The sequence below is a fragment of the Semicossyphus pulcher genome, unplaced genomic scaffold (genome assembly GCF_022749685.1).
Source record: "Semicossyphus pulcher isolate SPU_LCO1_2020_fin unplaced genomic scaffold, fSemPul1.0.p SCAF_3, whole genome shotgun sequence".
NCBI lineage: Eukaryota > Metazoa > Chordata > Actinopteri > Labriformes > Labridae > Semicossyphus > Semicossyphus pulcher.
Genome location: NW_027211704.1, coordinates 12377897 through 12393881, shown reverse-complemented (window position 1 = coordinate 12393881; position 15985 = coordinate 12377897). Strand labels below are relative to the sequence as shown.

General features: G+C 40.2%; 2 protein-coding genes across 3 annotated transcripts in view; both read right to left on the bottom strand.

Annotated features, from left to right (window-relative positions):
* trim62.1 (tripartite motif containing 62, tandem duplicate 1) overlaps positions 1 to 3948 on the bottom strand; it is a 40656-nt gene extending 36708 nt beyond the window's left edge. For both annotated transcript variants that reach the window (XM_069678648.1, XM_069678649.1), the window contains exons 1-2: positions 3925 to 3948; positions 2193 to 2744 (exon numbers count right to left, since the gene is read on the bottom strand). In XM_069678648.1, the coding sequence (XP_069534749.1) occupies positions 2193 to 2600 (408 nt within the window). In that variant the 5' untranslated portion in view covers positions 2601 to 2744; positions 3925 to 3948. The remainder of the gene's footprint in view (positions 1 to 2192; positions 2745 to 3924) is intronic.
* A 1427-nt stretch (positions 3949 to 5375) lies between these two features.
* tnfrsf1b (tumor necrosis factor receptor superfamily, member 1B) lies at positions 5376 to 13652 on the bottom strand. The gene is made up of 9 exons (XM_069678539.1): positions 13496 to 13652; positions 11726 to 11831; positions 8260 to 8385; positions 7991 to 8149; positions 7011 to 7104; positions 6654 to 6928; positions 6446 to 6532; positions 6193 to 6251; positions 5376 to 6107 (listed from the first exon to the last, which is right to left on the bottom strand). Exons 1-9 carry the CDS (start codon positions 13544 to 13546, stop codon positions 5580 to 5582), a joined length of 1485 nt encoding a protein of 494 aa, XP_069534640.1. The 5' UTR covers positions 13547 to 13652; the 3' UTR covers positions 5376 to 5579.
* Positions 13653 to 15985: the final 2333 nt, after the last annotated feature.

The window sequence follows — 15985 nt, the reverse complement described above, 5'->3', positions numbered from 1 at the left end:
ATTTAATGCAGAACACAGAAGGGCACAGCTGTGCGTCTGTTTACATTAATTGAATCCATTGTTCTTGTCTATTATTTCACGTTTAAATTCCTAATTCTTTCCACACAACCACCTCGACGGAGTCCGTTTTTATTATCCAATTAGAATTTTAAGGCTTACTTTAAAGCAATTGATGGTAAGCCTCAAATTAGACTGCACGCTCGAATTTGTTTGGGGGAAGTTGTTATGTAGCCCTAACGCAATCAGAATCCGACTTATACAATGCAAGACAATATAAGGAATCTGTTATGGTGAAAGTGTCAGAACAATAAGAAGAAATAAGAGCAGTAATGCAGAAAAGCTAGATTAAGTAGCGGAAGAGAGCATGAAAGCACTGGAAAGCAACAGTAATGCAGGCGTGCATCGTTTGCAAAGACATCATCAATGCAATCAGCGGTTTAGATAACAACCAGCAACTGTCCTGCTGCAACTTAGTTTTCAGTCAACAAGACAACATGCCTTCGTCAGAGAGTCATACAGATTACATGATACAACATGGCCTTCATATAGCGGTGTTCCACTAGACAGCTGCCGTAAGTTGTCTTCGTCTTTTAGTGTAAGATTTGCTCACATCACAAGCAATCCTGCAACAAGTAATCTATGCAGCTGCGCAGTCTTATCCAGACTTGTCTCTATTTTTAGCCATATTTCAGGCTGACAATCAGCACAACAAGTCGATTCATTTTAATCTCTGAGAAATCGGAGAACCCTTCAGCTTGTGATATCTGTAACCAGACTCTTGGATGTCAGGGCGGTGCGATATGACCTTATAGCTACAACATTAAGTAGTGGTGTAACATAAATATAGTTATGTCTATAAGTGAATGACACTTCCTTTCTTGTCTGTCCCGGTTAATCACAGTGATGACCAATAACAATGGACTTCTGGACTAGTAGATCGTTGTAGCTATTTTAAGAAAATTGAATAACCACTCTTATATTTTAGATGCTTTTGGTTGGTCATACTGTGATAAAGTAGTGTTCGTCAGTTTTGTCTCACTATGGAGTTTAACATTCAGCCTGCACATAGATCTGATCACAGATTCAGAGCAGTGAGGGCAAAAATAAGCCTGCCAGTGTCAAAGATACACTTGAACAGTGTAAAAGGTCAGTGTTATGAATAGTAAAAGGCTGAGGCCACCTTATTGATACAGTCTCCGCAGCATGGATGAACTCCAGAGGACAGAGTAACAACTCCAACTCCAAATTATGAATCACCAAAGCCGTGTAACCAAAGCACAGATTATGTAATCTTGACATTAGTGCTGCTCCGATCTGCTGCAGTTGGAGAGCGTAAACCTTTCATGAGCACGTAGCAAGCTGAGTGTTACCCATCAACACTTGAGCCTGTGTTTCATCACAGAGCGCATGCCGCTGTCTACCAAGAAATCTGCAAACCAAACGTTCTTGTGTTACCTCGAGCCGATCTGCATGTCGACATCAGTAACAGCAGATTTAAGACGCGAGGCAGACGACATGAAATTAGACTGGAATGTGTTTCACTGCATACTGGGGCTAAGGAGGAACAGGATTACGAGCTTTGTTTCACAGTTATTGGATTTTGGCTCTGTGGGAGTTATCCAAACAGTGAGAGGAAGGCGAACACTGAGCTATTCCTGTTAATGTGGAAAATATGACTCAGCTGAAAGACAAAACAAAACACATGACACATTACCTTAAGCTTTGTTAGGAAGCTGCACGAGTCACTGCCACGTTAAATATTTGTGATCTAAACCTGGTCTCTGTGCTAACTTCATTAGCTTCTGGGATCTACTTCAATTCATCTAAAGGCATGTGAGGCTTTTAAATCTGAGTCAAATAAACTGAAGTTCAAAAGGAATGACTCCCAACTGAACTCACAGATGAGCCAGGTAATGAGGGCATCAGCGAGGGCAAACTAAATTAGATACCTTTCATTCCTCAGCACCTACTGTACTCAAGAGCAAAGCACTAAATCCCCCAACTGCCCGAGAGGAGCGGCTCTGTGGGAGCAGAGGTCTGAGCCTGAACTGTCTGGGCAGCTCCCACGGGGTCGAATAAGTGCAACTGCCTGAATGTGGCGCAGAGTGCTGATGGGTTTTAAGGAAATGTCAGCCTCACCCTAGCTAATGAGCTGTCAGAGCGTGCGTGCGTGTGTGTGTGCATTAACTGACCTGTATCTCCTCGTACGCCTCGTCGATTGTGGTTACTTGGTGCTGCTCGTGTAGCGCCGGCTCGTCGCAGAAGAAGCACACCAGACTTTTGTCAGTGAGGCAGAAGAGCTTGACCTTCTCGTGGTCCTTGCACGGGTAGGAGCTCCTCTGAGCGTTGAGGATGGCGTCCAGAGGGAAGGCCGAGTAGCGCTCCACAATGTTTGATAACTTGAGACTGGGTGAGAGGAGAGGGTCGGTGAAGGTCCTCCGGCACTCAGGACAGTCCCTCGTTCCGTGAGGCTCCTGCCTGCTCCAGTGCTCGGTGATACACTTCCTGCAGAAGTAGTGCTCGCAGCCAAAGCTGACAGGGTCCTGGTAGATGCTGAGGCAGATGGAACAGAGGAGCTCGTCCTTCAGACAGCAAGCCATTTGCAAAGACGGAGACTGAGCGGCATCTAAGAGGGCAATGCTCTGGAGCGGAATATACTTAGTTTAATGTTTGACTGAGTGGTTCACTGCCATGTAGGAGTTGACGATATCTTCAGGGATTTTCAGTTTTCACCTTTATTGTCTCTGTTGGAAAAAAAGAAATAATAATTAGATGCCATTAATCTTTAATGATACACCTAGTGCATTTACTATTGGATTTACTACAAAGAAATCATTAACAGGGGCAGATCCTTTTGGTTTGAGATGAACAAAAACAAACTTTAATTAAGGACCATTTGACGTAAAAAAAAAAATCTTACTCAGAGATTTCATGACGCTGCAATAGATGGCTTTCACTTTTAACATTGGCTGAACCTTGGTTTAAGAGTAGTGTTTAATGATTAGTTGTTAAATCAATTAATCGGTTAGCAGAAAATCATTCAGCAACGATTTTGGAAACCTGTGAAGTGCTTTGGAAAACGATCTGCAGATGAATGCAGAGTGAAAATTTCCATTCATCTCGCTTTGGCTCCATTTGAAAGCATTTTTTTCCCTCAAAGAGTAATTAGGATTTGCCAAAAATCCCCATTTAACCCAGCACAATATAACAATGATACCGGACAGAACCTGCAACAAGTCTTAGGTTGCTCTTATGTCCCCTTACTTTCTAAACAATAATGCAATTTCACTTAGCATTAGCAGGGGTGGCAAATGCAATCTACTTTCACTTTGTTAGCTTCCTCTTTACCTGAGAAACACCTGAATGAGCTGAGGCTTGTCATGAAATCCTTCTCCACCTTGCTACAGCCCTGTCCCTTCTACTTATGGAGGATATAGTGATTTCCACAGTCAACTGTCTGCACCAACCAACAGGGAAACAAGGAAACACCTGCAGCGGTATTATCTCTCCGCTGCTGTCTTCCTCCTACTCCGGTGTGAGGAAGCTTCCTTTTAAATGTCCCTGTGTAGAGGGAAGGGAAGCTACAGGCTGGACTGAGCTTTTTAAATTCTTACTACCATACCAAAAACTGTCGCTCCAACATCTGAGATGTAGCTTAGCATACATGATATCTTGTAGACTTGCTCTACCTTTCACTCAAGCTGGATTTGTAAACATAACAGAACCAGGACCACGACACCAGCAACCACAGCGGGAGGATGAGAGGGGGACAGAGACACAAAAAAGGGGCAAAATACAAATTTAATGGACCACGTTTTTAAAAGGTCATATTCGAGGGAAGTATATGAGAGGTTAAGTCGTAAAAATATGACATTTCTTAAAAGAAAGAATAGATATGCATAGATAAAAAAAGCCTCAACTCACCAGCTTTGGCTTAGCGACATCAGCGGCTCCAATGCAAGTGTCTTTCAGGAAGGAGAGCAACACACAGCGGCAACAGACGCAACCAACTGTTTCAAACGATGGGGGGAGTTATCAAGGATAATGTTAACCAGTTAAATGCAATTCGTCGATAGAAATACGTTATAAAAAGGAAGTGGTGTTCGTTTAAACTTAATTCGGGGATGTAAGTTATTTTGTTAGTAAATACGAGGCTTAAAAAACTAAAAATACAAAGTTTATCGCCCACTAATTATGGTATGGCTCAGACTGCCTCTCTCCCTGATTCACCGGTTAGCATCGCTGCTTAGCTACCTTCATTACAACAAACAAACATGACTTAAAACTGAATAAGTATGGGTATTGTCGTAAAAATGCGCTGTCGCTGTTCGCTGAAACGGTTTTATGAGCCGAACAAGGGGGACTCCCACATGCTGCAGTGTCCGCCTTCAACCAGCAGGTGTCAGGAGCGTCCACAGAAAACACCATGTCCTGCCAAGAAAAGATGGTGAGCAAGAAAACATCTCTTAAAATCATCACACCCACGCCCATTTAACGGAGTCTCCTTAATTAAATTTCAGGTATAATTATAGGTGAGTTGATTTTGTAAAAACAAATCTGTAATTTTTGGTTTGGCTCTGTTTAATCTACCTCTTGTGCCTCCCTCAATTATGGAAGTGCAGTCCTAAATCAGCAACCAATGCAGGCCTACACTGTGAAATCAGTTAAGAATTACATATTCTATATTTTTTGTGTATACCTTTAACTTAACTACTATCAGTATTTCGTGTAGATATCCTAAGTGGTACAAGCATTTCCACTGAGGTTCCACTTAGTCTTAGATGGAAATATTGTACATTTTACTTCACGACAATGAGGTTAAGTTGTAGTTACTTTACAATTTCTTATTTTGTGCACAGTTGTACTATGAGTTTAACAAATGAAATGCATAGCTAACACTTCCCAAAAATATAATCTAAGCAGTCAAAATTTGCTCGACCATGACTAGTAACATCAAACTTCTGCTTAAAGCATCAGTGGTAGTATTATAAGACTATTTAGAAATATAACAGTGCGGGGGACTTTCCGCTGCCTATGATGACTGTTACTTTTGATAACAATCATACTTTGTTCAATAAACACAAGTTCTTGTAAGTTAGATTATGAATGCATGACCTGTAACAAGCTTCTTTACCTTTTATGTGTATAAAGGATTTATTATTATTAGTTATTTTGCCACCTTACAAGTATGATGCGTGAAATCTAATTGAATAAAAGCCTAATCCTTGTATGTTAATTGTGCACAACTTTGTCAGTTCTAAATTACCTGCATGATTTCTTCATTTTTACAATATGTAGGATATATTTTGATATTAAATCAACTCGAGCTGAGGCTGTAATTTAACTACTGAAATAAAGACAATATTTACATCTTTATTTACAGATTGCGGTATATACATAAAAGCACAAAGCGCCAGTGTATGACTTTAATATGGAAACAAAAAGGATTATGCTTGTCTAGTTGTCCTTTTGAAAATACGCCATAACCTATAAGTGCATCTTGTAGCCCTTCAGATTGTTTTCAATGTTCTTTCACGACACAAAGAGAAAATGAAATTGTCTTTCATGCTGTTAATTCTTCATGCAGCGCAACTTTCACTCTCTTGCACAGACATCACTGATTGTTTTCCCGCCTCTTGCTGTGGGATGCTAAATGACTCCTCTTCCTCGCCAAAGGGGAGCTTAGAGTCTGCCTGCAACAAGTCTGCGGGTATGACAGACGGTGTCCCAGTGGAGCCATTTCCTATGTTAAAAGTGATGTTGACGTTGACTTGGGGACTGGGGGTCACAGGGCTGATTATCTGCGGGCTGGTGGGCTGAGAGGAGAGCTGTGTTTGGAAGCTGGTGTGGGGAGTGTCCGGCTCTGTGTGGGAAAGTAAAGGCAATGGCTCTGACAGATTGGAGTGTGGATCGTTGAGGGCTGTGGGCTGCAAAGAACCGAAGGACTCTTCGCTGCTGCAGCCATCTGTCCTGGTTAAACTTTCAGTATTGTTACTACTCTGACTCTGGTCGCTGCAGGCTTCCCCTTTCTCCAGCAGACATCGTTGTTCTGGTGCGGTTACTGTAAATGAAGTCAGCTGGGTCTCTCCCAAATAACCTTCATTTATCTGCAGTAGAGAGACATTAAAATGTTAATTCTATTCAGTATAGCTAATACTACATACAAAAGGTATTCCAGGAGAAAAGACTCACTTTATCATGAGCCTCACAATTTCCATTTGCATCTACTTTAGGATAAAATCTTGCAGCATCTGGGCGGGAAAGCAGAGTGATCATGCAGTGAGGGTGAGTAATGTAAGACACACAGTTCCTGATAATGACCATCATTTGTCAACATTGTTATTGTCCTGTTTTTTAACTAGGAGATAAATATATTTTAGATACAATCACAACAAAACAAGAACATGATTAATGCTCTTTTTCTTTTTTTACAGGTAACTGTTACCTTTCTTCTTTCTTCTTTTACAAAGGCACGCCAGCAGGATGACAAAGACAAGAAGTATTACTCCAGCGACACTTGCGATGGCTGCAGCTAACAGAGAGGTAAACACAGACACAGCACACAGACAGAAAGACAGATACGTTAAATTACTTATAGATCTGACAGTTTTCTTATAAATGGCTGCTTAAAATCACCATATTGTTCCCCCTACCCAGTACACCGCCAGACACTGTGCTTGATGGTGTGTGTTTCGTTGAGTGTTTGATCTCTGTCTCTGAAACAGCCAGGGTGATAGACGGTGTTGACTCTGTCGACCCAAGTGGAGCCGCGGTGTCTGAGGTTGCAGTGATTGCGCTCATCGTTGTTCTTGTAGTTGTGAACACGCTCTCTTTTGGTGACGTTTGAGGCACGGTGGGATATATAATAGGTCCACACACAGTGTCTGATGTAGCGCTGCCGTTTGCAACAACAGCCCTCCTGTGACAGCTAGAGAGGAGAAAAAGAGAGAGAAAGGTCAGAGATCTGAGCTCCAAAAAGCTGTGTACAGATGTGATTCTCTTTCACTTACTTTGTATGAGGCCAACATGGGTCTGTTTGGGAGACTGTATCAGAGAATGTCCCAACTGGGCATGGCAAACACCGCACATTTGAGTAAGCTGTCCCTGAAGACAACACACAAATAGAATGCCATTAAATAACATTTCACTATTGCAAAAAAAAAAAGTATTTCTGTGATCTCAATATGTAAGGGATAATGTGTAGTGAGCAGGTTGTTATCGCGGAATGGAACCCTGACAGGGTGAGCAGGACCCGGGCGCGAAGCTCACATTACTCATATTAAATGGAAACATTTCCTCTGATGGTAAGGTAATGTCAATTTTACCGGACTTCTTTCAGCAGATTGATATGATTACAGTTCTTGGGATTGTGTGATTAGAGCCGCATCCCTAGCAACGGTCTGTTCTTCATAACAACGGTCTGTTATCAAGAAATAACAGACCTTGGAATTGCCTTAATTAACCAATCAGAATCAAGTATTTAACACAGCCGTGTAATGTTCAAGTTAATGTTTTTATTCCATTAAAAAGATCATCATCCCATTGTCAAGAGAAAAAAAAAAAGGACTTCCTCTTATTACTTATGTTTACACGAGATCAGGAGTGCCATTCCGGTTTGCGTTGATAGCAACAAACTTAAGCTGAAAATGTCAGATAAAGGGGTCCGCTTTACTGATCAGTGTAACAGACTGTACTTCGTTTAATGTTCAGTTACGAACCCTTCTAAAAAACACAGAACAGTGATGTTAATGGCTGGGATCAGGTGTGATCTGATGAACCAGACATTTTCTAATTATGCCTAATGTTAAATACTTTTATCTCGACAAAACAAAAGTTGTTTTTTTGTTTTTTGGAGAATATACAGTATGCTTTGTTATCTAAATAAAATAACGTATCATTGAAGATAACTGCATTAAAAGAACAATCACAAGCACAGTTGTTCTCAGGAATCATACAAACATCTACTACATGAAAAACCAGCGGACTGTACCTGGCGCAGACACTCCATAACCAGCTTTGCACTGCCTGTATTTGCCACATTCTGTGCAGTACGGGTCATCAAATCCAATGATGCAATACATCCCAGGCTGACAAACACACTCGGACCTTGTGGTTGAGGAGCAGTTCTGGGCATACTGTAGACCCTTGTCTGAGTTTATGGGGAAAAATGTTTTGCTTACACTGACAGTTATGTGTTAAAAATAAAACAAAGCAATGAACAAGGAAACATGTACAGAGATTTACAGAGCAGCTACTCACATGCTTTACACCTGTTACAAGTGCGGCAGTTTGGAGAGTAGTTTATTCCCTCCAAGTACTGGCCTGCTGGACATGGCACACACTGTCTCTCAGCAGTTTTAGAGCAATCTCTGTTCAGTCGCTCTCCTGTGTGAATATATGAATCCAGATTAACCTGCAGGTTTGTCACTTTAAATAGATGTTGTTTCATGTTAACAGCACATTGAAACGCATTCATTTGAATCAACTGACAAAAACTTTAACATGAAAAGATCTTACATTTCCATCGAACATTAAATAACCATGCGGTTAAAGAGCTGTGCATTGGCAAGAATCGGGTTATATGATATACATCACAATATAAGGGTTATGATTAAATACATCACAATATATTGTGACACTGTAAGCAATATGTGTTGCTCTTTTTTTTATCAAACTTTAGGAAAACTGTCATAGTATAAAAAACAAATCGCTGTATGCATAAAATACAGTAGATAAAGGATTACTTCTTGTTACGTGATCATACCTTTGGAGCTGCATTTGATGCATATGATTCCTTGAGTTATTTTAAGAGTAGTCATTTGGTAGCTGGCAGAGCTGTAAGCTAGCAGTGTGACTCGGCATTTTCACTAATGTAGATTCGTGGCCATATATTGTGCCTTATTGTTTGTAGTCGTTACTTATTAATTAAGTATGCCATTTGTGCTTTGTTGCAGTTTTACAAGCATGAATTCCTATATATATATCAAGTAAAGGTACGCCTTGTGCTTACTGGAGGACTTACAACTGTTAGCTAACTGTCTCGTTTTGAATACGAGCAACTCATTGCAAGGACAGTGTAAATTCATTGTGTTCAGGAATCGTTACAGTATCACAAAACATTATATTGTGATAATCCACTGTCTCGATATTTCCGTCCTTATGTTGTTACCATGGTTTGACTTTGTTTTTTGTTCTATTTAAAAGACATCATTAAATCTTTATTCAAGTGTAATTCATCTCAATCCATAATTAAATCGTGATATATACATTTTAATACATGACATACTGTTGACTTACATTTATTATTGACAGAGGCGTTTTTTATTTATTTATCGCACTTTCACTGAATACTAAAATGTTCAATATTCAATGATAATGACTCCGGTGCCTCAGTACAGTAAGCGAATGTAGTTAGTATTATAGCAGTGTAGCACCATACACATTTTACAGCTAATAGGAATTCAGAGAAACACTTCTCTACCCTCATCGCTGCATGGTACAACAGTGGGATAAAAAACAATTAACTGCACTGAGTGGGAGAGATTAGCTTAGCAGTCACATGAGATCAAATTATTGCTTTAGCCGCATCAGCAGTTTTTGTAGCCCAAATCTTTACAAGAAGTTTGTGAAGGCGTAGGCGGTACAGTTCTGATGAAGTAACTTCCAAGGAAAACTCACTACACAGCACTAACGTGTTTAACAATGTGTCTTTATGGGCAGCAACAAGCATGTAGCGCTGCCAACCACGCCCCTATCACTACAGTCATAGCTGGTGCTTTACACAGCCGAAAGTCTTTCTGTGGCATAAGCTGCAAAACACGTTCATATCATTGCTTCACAGATGTAGAAGTCAAAAGTCCCTGCTCATAATTAGCATCTCCACTGTGCAGTATTTCCCCACTGTGTGCTACATCAGCTGATCTCAGGAGCTAGTAGGCCAATGTTAGATACAGGGAAGCTTATACTCAAGCAACCACAGCAACATTACACAGTGATAGTGGCACATTTACAAAACACACTGGTCTCCCTGAAACCTTTTCTCTTGTTATATTTATGTTATATTGTTCCATCTTAAGCTCCTGCGAGGAACTTTAGGTTTGTGTCAATTTTTTTGCCCCCTGTAGACAAAGCCATACCTCTTATCTCTTTGCTGATTTTGTCCTATACATGCTTGGTATAGTTGGTATACTTGATGGTTTTTAACCAACAATCTCCTCCTGCTTTCTTTTACAGTCATATATATCAATCACTTTTAATGTTTGCCTTGGAAAATGTACACAAAGGCAGTGTACAGTTAACAGCTTTTTCTGACACCTACCTCCTGCCAGGGATTTCAGGCATTATAAATAACTATATAGAGAAAAATCTATCTTGTCGCTGATGGTCTGGTTTGCTTTTGTAGCTCATATAGAGTTATCAGAATTAATTTCAGTCTATTTAGGAGCTTTAATTTGCTTTTTTGAAATAGGAACAAGTAGGCCCATGTAAGCTAAACAGACAAACAGTGTTATGTTAACAGATTTTTCTAATTATTTAATAAAACAAACAACCTGTGTGTTACAATACTAGAACAATGTCTCCGTCTTTCTCAAGGTTCAGTAGCCACTGAATCAGCAAGAAACAGCCAGAGACAGCGTTTTCAACAAACTCGTGGAGCCAACATTAGCATTTTTAGCTAGTTAACTTCAACTAATAAAAAAACTGTTCATAACTGTTGTCATTAGAAACCAAAAAATCATCGGCTGTTGGTAAGTTATATTAAGCCTCTTTCATCTTCCTCCATGTCAAATCAAGGACCTGTTGTTTAAAAAAATATAGCTTTAGCGCTTAGCTAGCTTTAGCGCTTAGCTAGCGGTCAGCTGTGATAATGACAAACAGTGTGGAACAATTAAAAAATAAACTTATTTTCACTACATTTCCAACTGAAATATCGCCGTCTTAACTCTACTACATTTAAAGAGTTTAACAGTATATCATGTATTTCAAATAAGGTGCTGGTTTCCCCTGTTTCCGACACTATCCATTGTCCTCTCACTCAAGTAAAAGTATTTCGAATTACCCTCAGCTTTACTTCTGCAACGCTAGTGCCTCTTACACTCACTGCACATTACATCACTAATAATAATACTACATGATATGATGGATTTTATCCTGATATGGGTTGTTCTTCAAAGTAGGTACTTTTTATTTTGGTATTTTAACTATATTTTGAAGCTAATGCTTACTGTGCTTTCACTAAAGAAGACTGTTTTTAGACTGTGCTTTTGCTGGTCTTACTTAAGTAAAACGTTTCTCCTTCTTCTCTCTTCTTCCTCCAGCAGTGGTGATCTCTGGTGGACAAAGTAGGCTAAGAATAGGTCATGGCTATGTTTCTTAACTACCTCAAATCTCATTTGGCATTTCCACAATGCTATGTCGCTGTACTTTACTGCTTATGCTGAGGTACAGATATTGTATGAAGTAAGCTATGGCCAATATTGTCACAGCCAATTCATCAGTATAGATCTATTTGTGATACATGACAATTGTCAGCTACATAGGTGCTATTTATTTTCCCTCACACCTCCACCCCCAAGCCTTACCAGAATGTTCAAAACTTTGTTATCGCGTAACATCATCAGTGTTTTTATACTGAGACAGTTTTGTCCCACAGTGTAGTTTGCATGTTAGCATCAGTATGACTTCCTTCCTGTGATCCTTGCAGAGTTTACAGGACAGCACCTACCTGGGGGGCATTTCTTGCAGCACAGGTTAGACTCTTCTGACAGGTACTCTCCTGCTTGGTCGCGACACTTTCCATCTGAGTCTGGCGGATAGCCCTGAGTGCAGACCTATGAGAAAGAGAGATGAAACGTAGAGCAACTCATCTTTGTCTGTTTAAATGAAGATAGTGAAGAACGTAAATTCATTTGAAGTAATCATCTGACGCACGCACTTTATAAACAACACAGGGGTATTAAGCTTCAAGGTAAATTCAGAATCTTTGAAATTACTTGTTCGGAATTTTGCAGCCGGACAGTTTTCCCTGAAATGCACGCGCTTGAAAGTCAATTTTAAGCCTCAACCTTAGTCAGCCAATAAGTAGTAATTTATTTTTAATCATTATTGTTATTTTTGGGGCTTTTTATGCCTTTATTTCAAAGAGGACAGTGGACAGTGGCATAAATGGGGGAAGAGAGAGTGGGGACGACACGCGGCAAAGGGCCGAGGGCGGGAGCTGAACCCGGGGCCGTCGCATCAAGGACTATAGCCTCTGTATATGGTCGGCGATTTAACCGCTAAGCCCAACCAGCACCCGAAAACTAGTCATTTTAAAATCAACAATTTAGTTGTAGGCTGACACCACCGCATCACCTTTTTAAACAGGAGCCTAAAGTTATAGCCTACCACCCACACCTGTGCCCACCTTTTCCCTTCTGCTAATGCTGCCGTCCTAAGCTGAGACCTTGTCTAACAGGCAGCCATTGTTCTCGAAGAGGTGGATTTCACCCCCTACACTGTCTCTTCTCTCTGTGGGGCTCTTTTTTTTTTAAGTCGTCAGGCTGTAGGCACTGCACACATGAATCATGCAGTGACTCAGGTGTCACCCCCTCCCTCGCACATACAGTACGTAAATATTGTAACTACAGCTCCTGCAACCACAGTATGTGTGTGCTGTAAAGTTGGTCACGTCTGCTGAGACACCTGTCCCGTGCACGAGTTTAGAGTTTCTTACCAAAGTGCCCCCCAATTACATGCAAAAGTTAGAATATGCTGACAGCAGCGTTGATTTCTCGTATAACAGGAAGCAGAGGCGGCAACCTAGAAGCCCTCGGTTATCAAGCATACAGAGTTCTTTTGTGGTGTGGCCACTGGCAACACGGGATGTGATGAGAAAGTCAAACCTCTATCGTTATCTCACTTTGTCTTTTTCTCCTGGCTTCGAGCCTAAACTAAGTCTTTAGCAGAAATGCACAGTGATCCTGGAAGACAGTAGACAGGTTTGCTGCATCATTTCATGGCAATGAGACATTCAGCCTAACACTGTATCAGATATCAGACAACTGAAACCTAATATTCATACATAATCACCACACCTCAAGTATGAGTTACATCTTTACAGTACCACTTTCTAATGTCATGTTGCATTGTCTCTTCACGTCACATTATCTCAACTGGTGTTGATGCTAAAATGTTTTAAAAGAAGATAGAGATTATTTGTTGGCAAAATAACAGGTGGCAAATTTTCCTGACTCAAAACATCAAAGAGGTCTGATACAAAGAATAATTCACAAATGTTTAAATGCTCCTTTAATAAGTTCCCTTGCTGTTAAACCTTATGCCAACTGACATTACAACTTAAAAGTGAAAGCTAAACCTAAAATTCAACTTGAGTTTCAGCAGTAATTTGATCCTCTGAGGATTCCCGTCCCAGGCTGGTTAGCTAGCAGGACCGGAGAGCCCGATAAACAGCTCAAACATGCATGACAGGCGTACAGACAGAAACGTAACCTACCTTGCTAATTTGGACGTTCAAGAGAACCAGCAGTACAAGTATGTCCTTCATTGCCTCGTTAAAGAAAGTTACAAACCGTGGAGGAAAGCGCTACCAGCGTGAGCACTGCACTGATCATTTTAAAAAGGCGGTCCGGCGGTGTGTGAAAACAGGAGTGATTTCCTTGAACTGAGTCGAGTGTTTGGAGGAAGGAAACGCACAGACAGGCTGTGAGCTGCACTCTCAGATGTTATGTGAATTACCCCTGTGAGGTTAGACTGAGTTGAGGTTAAGAAGTGATGATGCACTGTACATCATTGATGTATCATATATATACTATAGTGTCTGTTAAATACACACCGGGAAGATTTCGTATTTTACAGTACTGAAGTCGATTTGATGTGGCTTCTTTGATGTTCAACAGAAATTTACATGATGTAATTATCTGTTTGCAAAAGTATCACAGGATACATCTAAATCCTCATTTGGGAGTTTTTTAAAGTTGTCTCATAATTAAGTAAATGAAGTCATCTCTGTGAATTAAATTGGGAACTTTTGCTGAGTCAGTATTTTTGCAAAATCGACAGAAAACAGAACTTCTGTAAATCCAGAGCCAACAACTTTAAGTATATAAAGCCCCTGCAAGGAGAAGTCATTACCTCCTTATACCACTTTGACTTGAAAAGTGTATAGGCTGCAGAAAATGGAAAATTACTCTATTGAATCTATGCTGCTCCCTTTCTATGTGGTTTATACCATTTGTATTGTTTTGTGGCCAATGTGCAACACAGAACCTTTGGCCAAAAGATGAAGTCACTACCAAAACAGGAAGTGGATTCTTTGGATTTATCTTCTTGTATAAAAACAGACAGGTCCAAATGTAGCTCAGTCCCACAAAGTTGAGCTGCATGTTAGCAACTGTTTGAGCTATGGTAGAATCTGAATCAGGAAAACAATACAGTTAACAATGTCTTCTTAAAGCTCCTTTGGGGAATGTTGGGTTTGTGTTGATTTTGGCTCCCCCGTGGACAAAGCTGCACCTCTTATCTCTTTGCTGATTTTGTCCTGTACATGCTTAAGTGGTGGTTTTTAACAAAGTTACACTCACTTTATATTTTTGCACTGGAAAATGTAAACAAGCTGCAGTTAATCACTTCATCTGACACCTACCCCCGCCAGCAGTTTCAGGCATTAAAAATGACTATATAGAAATAATCAATCTTGTCGCTGATGGTCTGGTTTGCTTTTGTAGCTCATACAGAGTAATCAGAATTAATTTGTCTGTTTCATAACCAGTGAAAAACTCCTCTCAGGAGCTTTAAGAATGTCCTCTTAATAATGTCTTCTGTTGGATTCCTGTGCTGCCAACTGTGTGCTCTGCAGCAGGATATTGTAGTTGATAGTAAGATAACAAAGGTATTGTTGCTCCACATTCCTGAACACGGGCCATGGTTTCACTCTCTGTAAGTGTAAGTACTTAGCATTGCAGCAGTGTTACTTATTATTGATGAATACGAATAAAACACCTGTTGGTCCTTCTGTTGTCATAAGATGTACTTCAGCGCAGTGTTTAAGCCTCTTCTTAGCTGTCTTGTCAGAGTTTCCAGCAGATGAATCTTAAGAAATGCAGTCATCACAATATCCTGATGAGTTTGAGTCTCATGCCGAAGTCGCCATTTTTGAGTAATTTAATGAATGATTTGACAATATTACATGTACATTGAAGTGTTTTTCTACCACACTTTTACTCTAACCACTACTGACTACTTCACTGTAGTCAAAGCTGTCTTCTTTCGATTCCCCTGCAGCACTGTACATGCTGCCCGGATGAATGCCCCTGTGCTTGGCTTTGTTTGTTCCTGCGTGAGACATTGACATTTCACAATAAAGTTCCCCCTCCCACATGCTCAGCTTTTCTCTGATGCTCAAAGCACACAGTAGCAGAACCCTTGTCCATTATGGTCTTGTTTTGTCTGTTAAGAGCAAATTAGTTTTTAATGTCACACATTTAGTTATTTACTGGGTTTGTTTCTGTGGGAGAAACGTGACGTGGTGAAGTTAACCTGTGAGGGAGATTACAGCAATGTATCCCTTCATGCTGTGGCCTACTTATATAAGCTCATGTGAGATGTCCTGGTCTTGTACACTGTGCGATTCTGCTGAGTAATTTCCAAAAAAGCTACAGTGTTTTCGCTACAGTCTGTACTCTTACCAGAATTACCAGACAGTATACCGCTAAAAAAAAACTAGGAGCAGGCTTTATATTTGGAGTGATGTCTTATTGGACTTAAGCAAGTTTCAGTTCCTCTTATTTTTATACTGTGTTAACTGGAGAGCAATGAACTGAGGTTAAAACAGAACAACATGCTTTAAAAATGTCTGGAAGTATTTATAATTTTTGCTTAGACATGGAAAAAGATAATAGTGTGCTCATCATCTGCAGACGTTAGTATTAAAACAGTTTTAGCTCCCTTTTTTAAAATAATAATCTCAAAGATTTTCATTTAAATA

Bases quoted from the DNA above. Each gene is read 5' to 3' on its own strand.
- tnfrsf1b (XM_069678539.1), bottom strand. From the start codon at position 13,546: ATGAAGGACATACTTGTACTGCTGGTTCTCTTGAACGTCCAAATTAGC. The intron at 11,832-13,495 runs GTAGGTTACGTT...TCTTTCTCATAG, and splicing joins TGAACGTCCAAATTAGCAAG to GTCTGCACTCAGGGCTATCC. The intron at 8,386-11,725 runs GTAGGTGCTGTC...ATATTCACACAG, and splicing joins CTGCAAGAAATGCCCCCCAG to GAGAGCGACTGAACAGAGAT.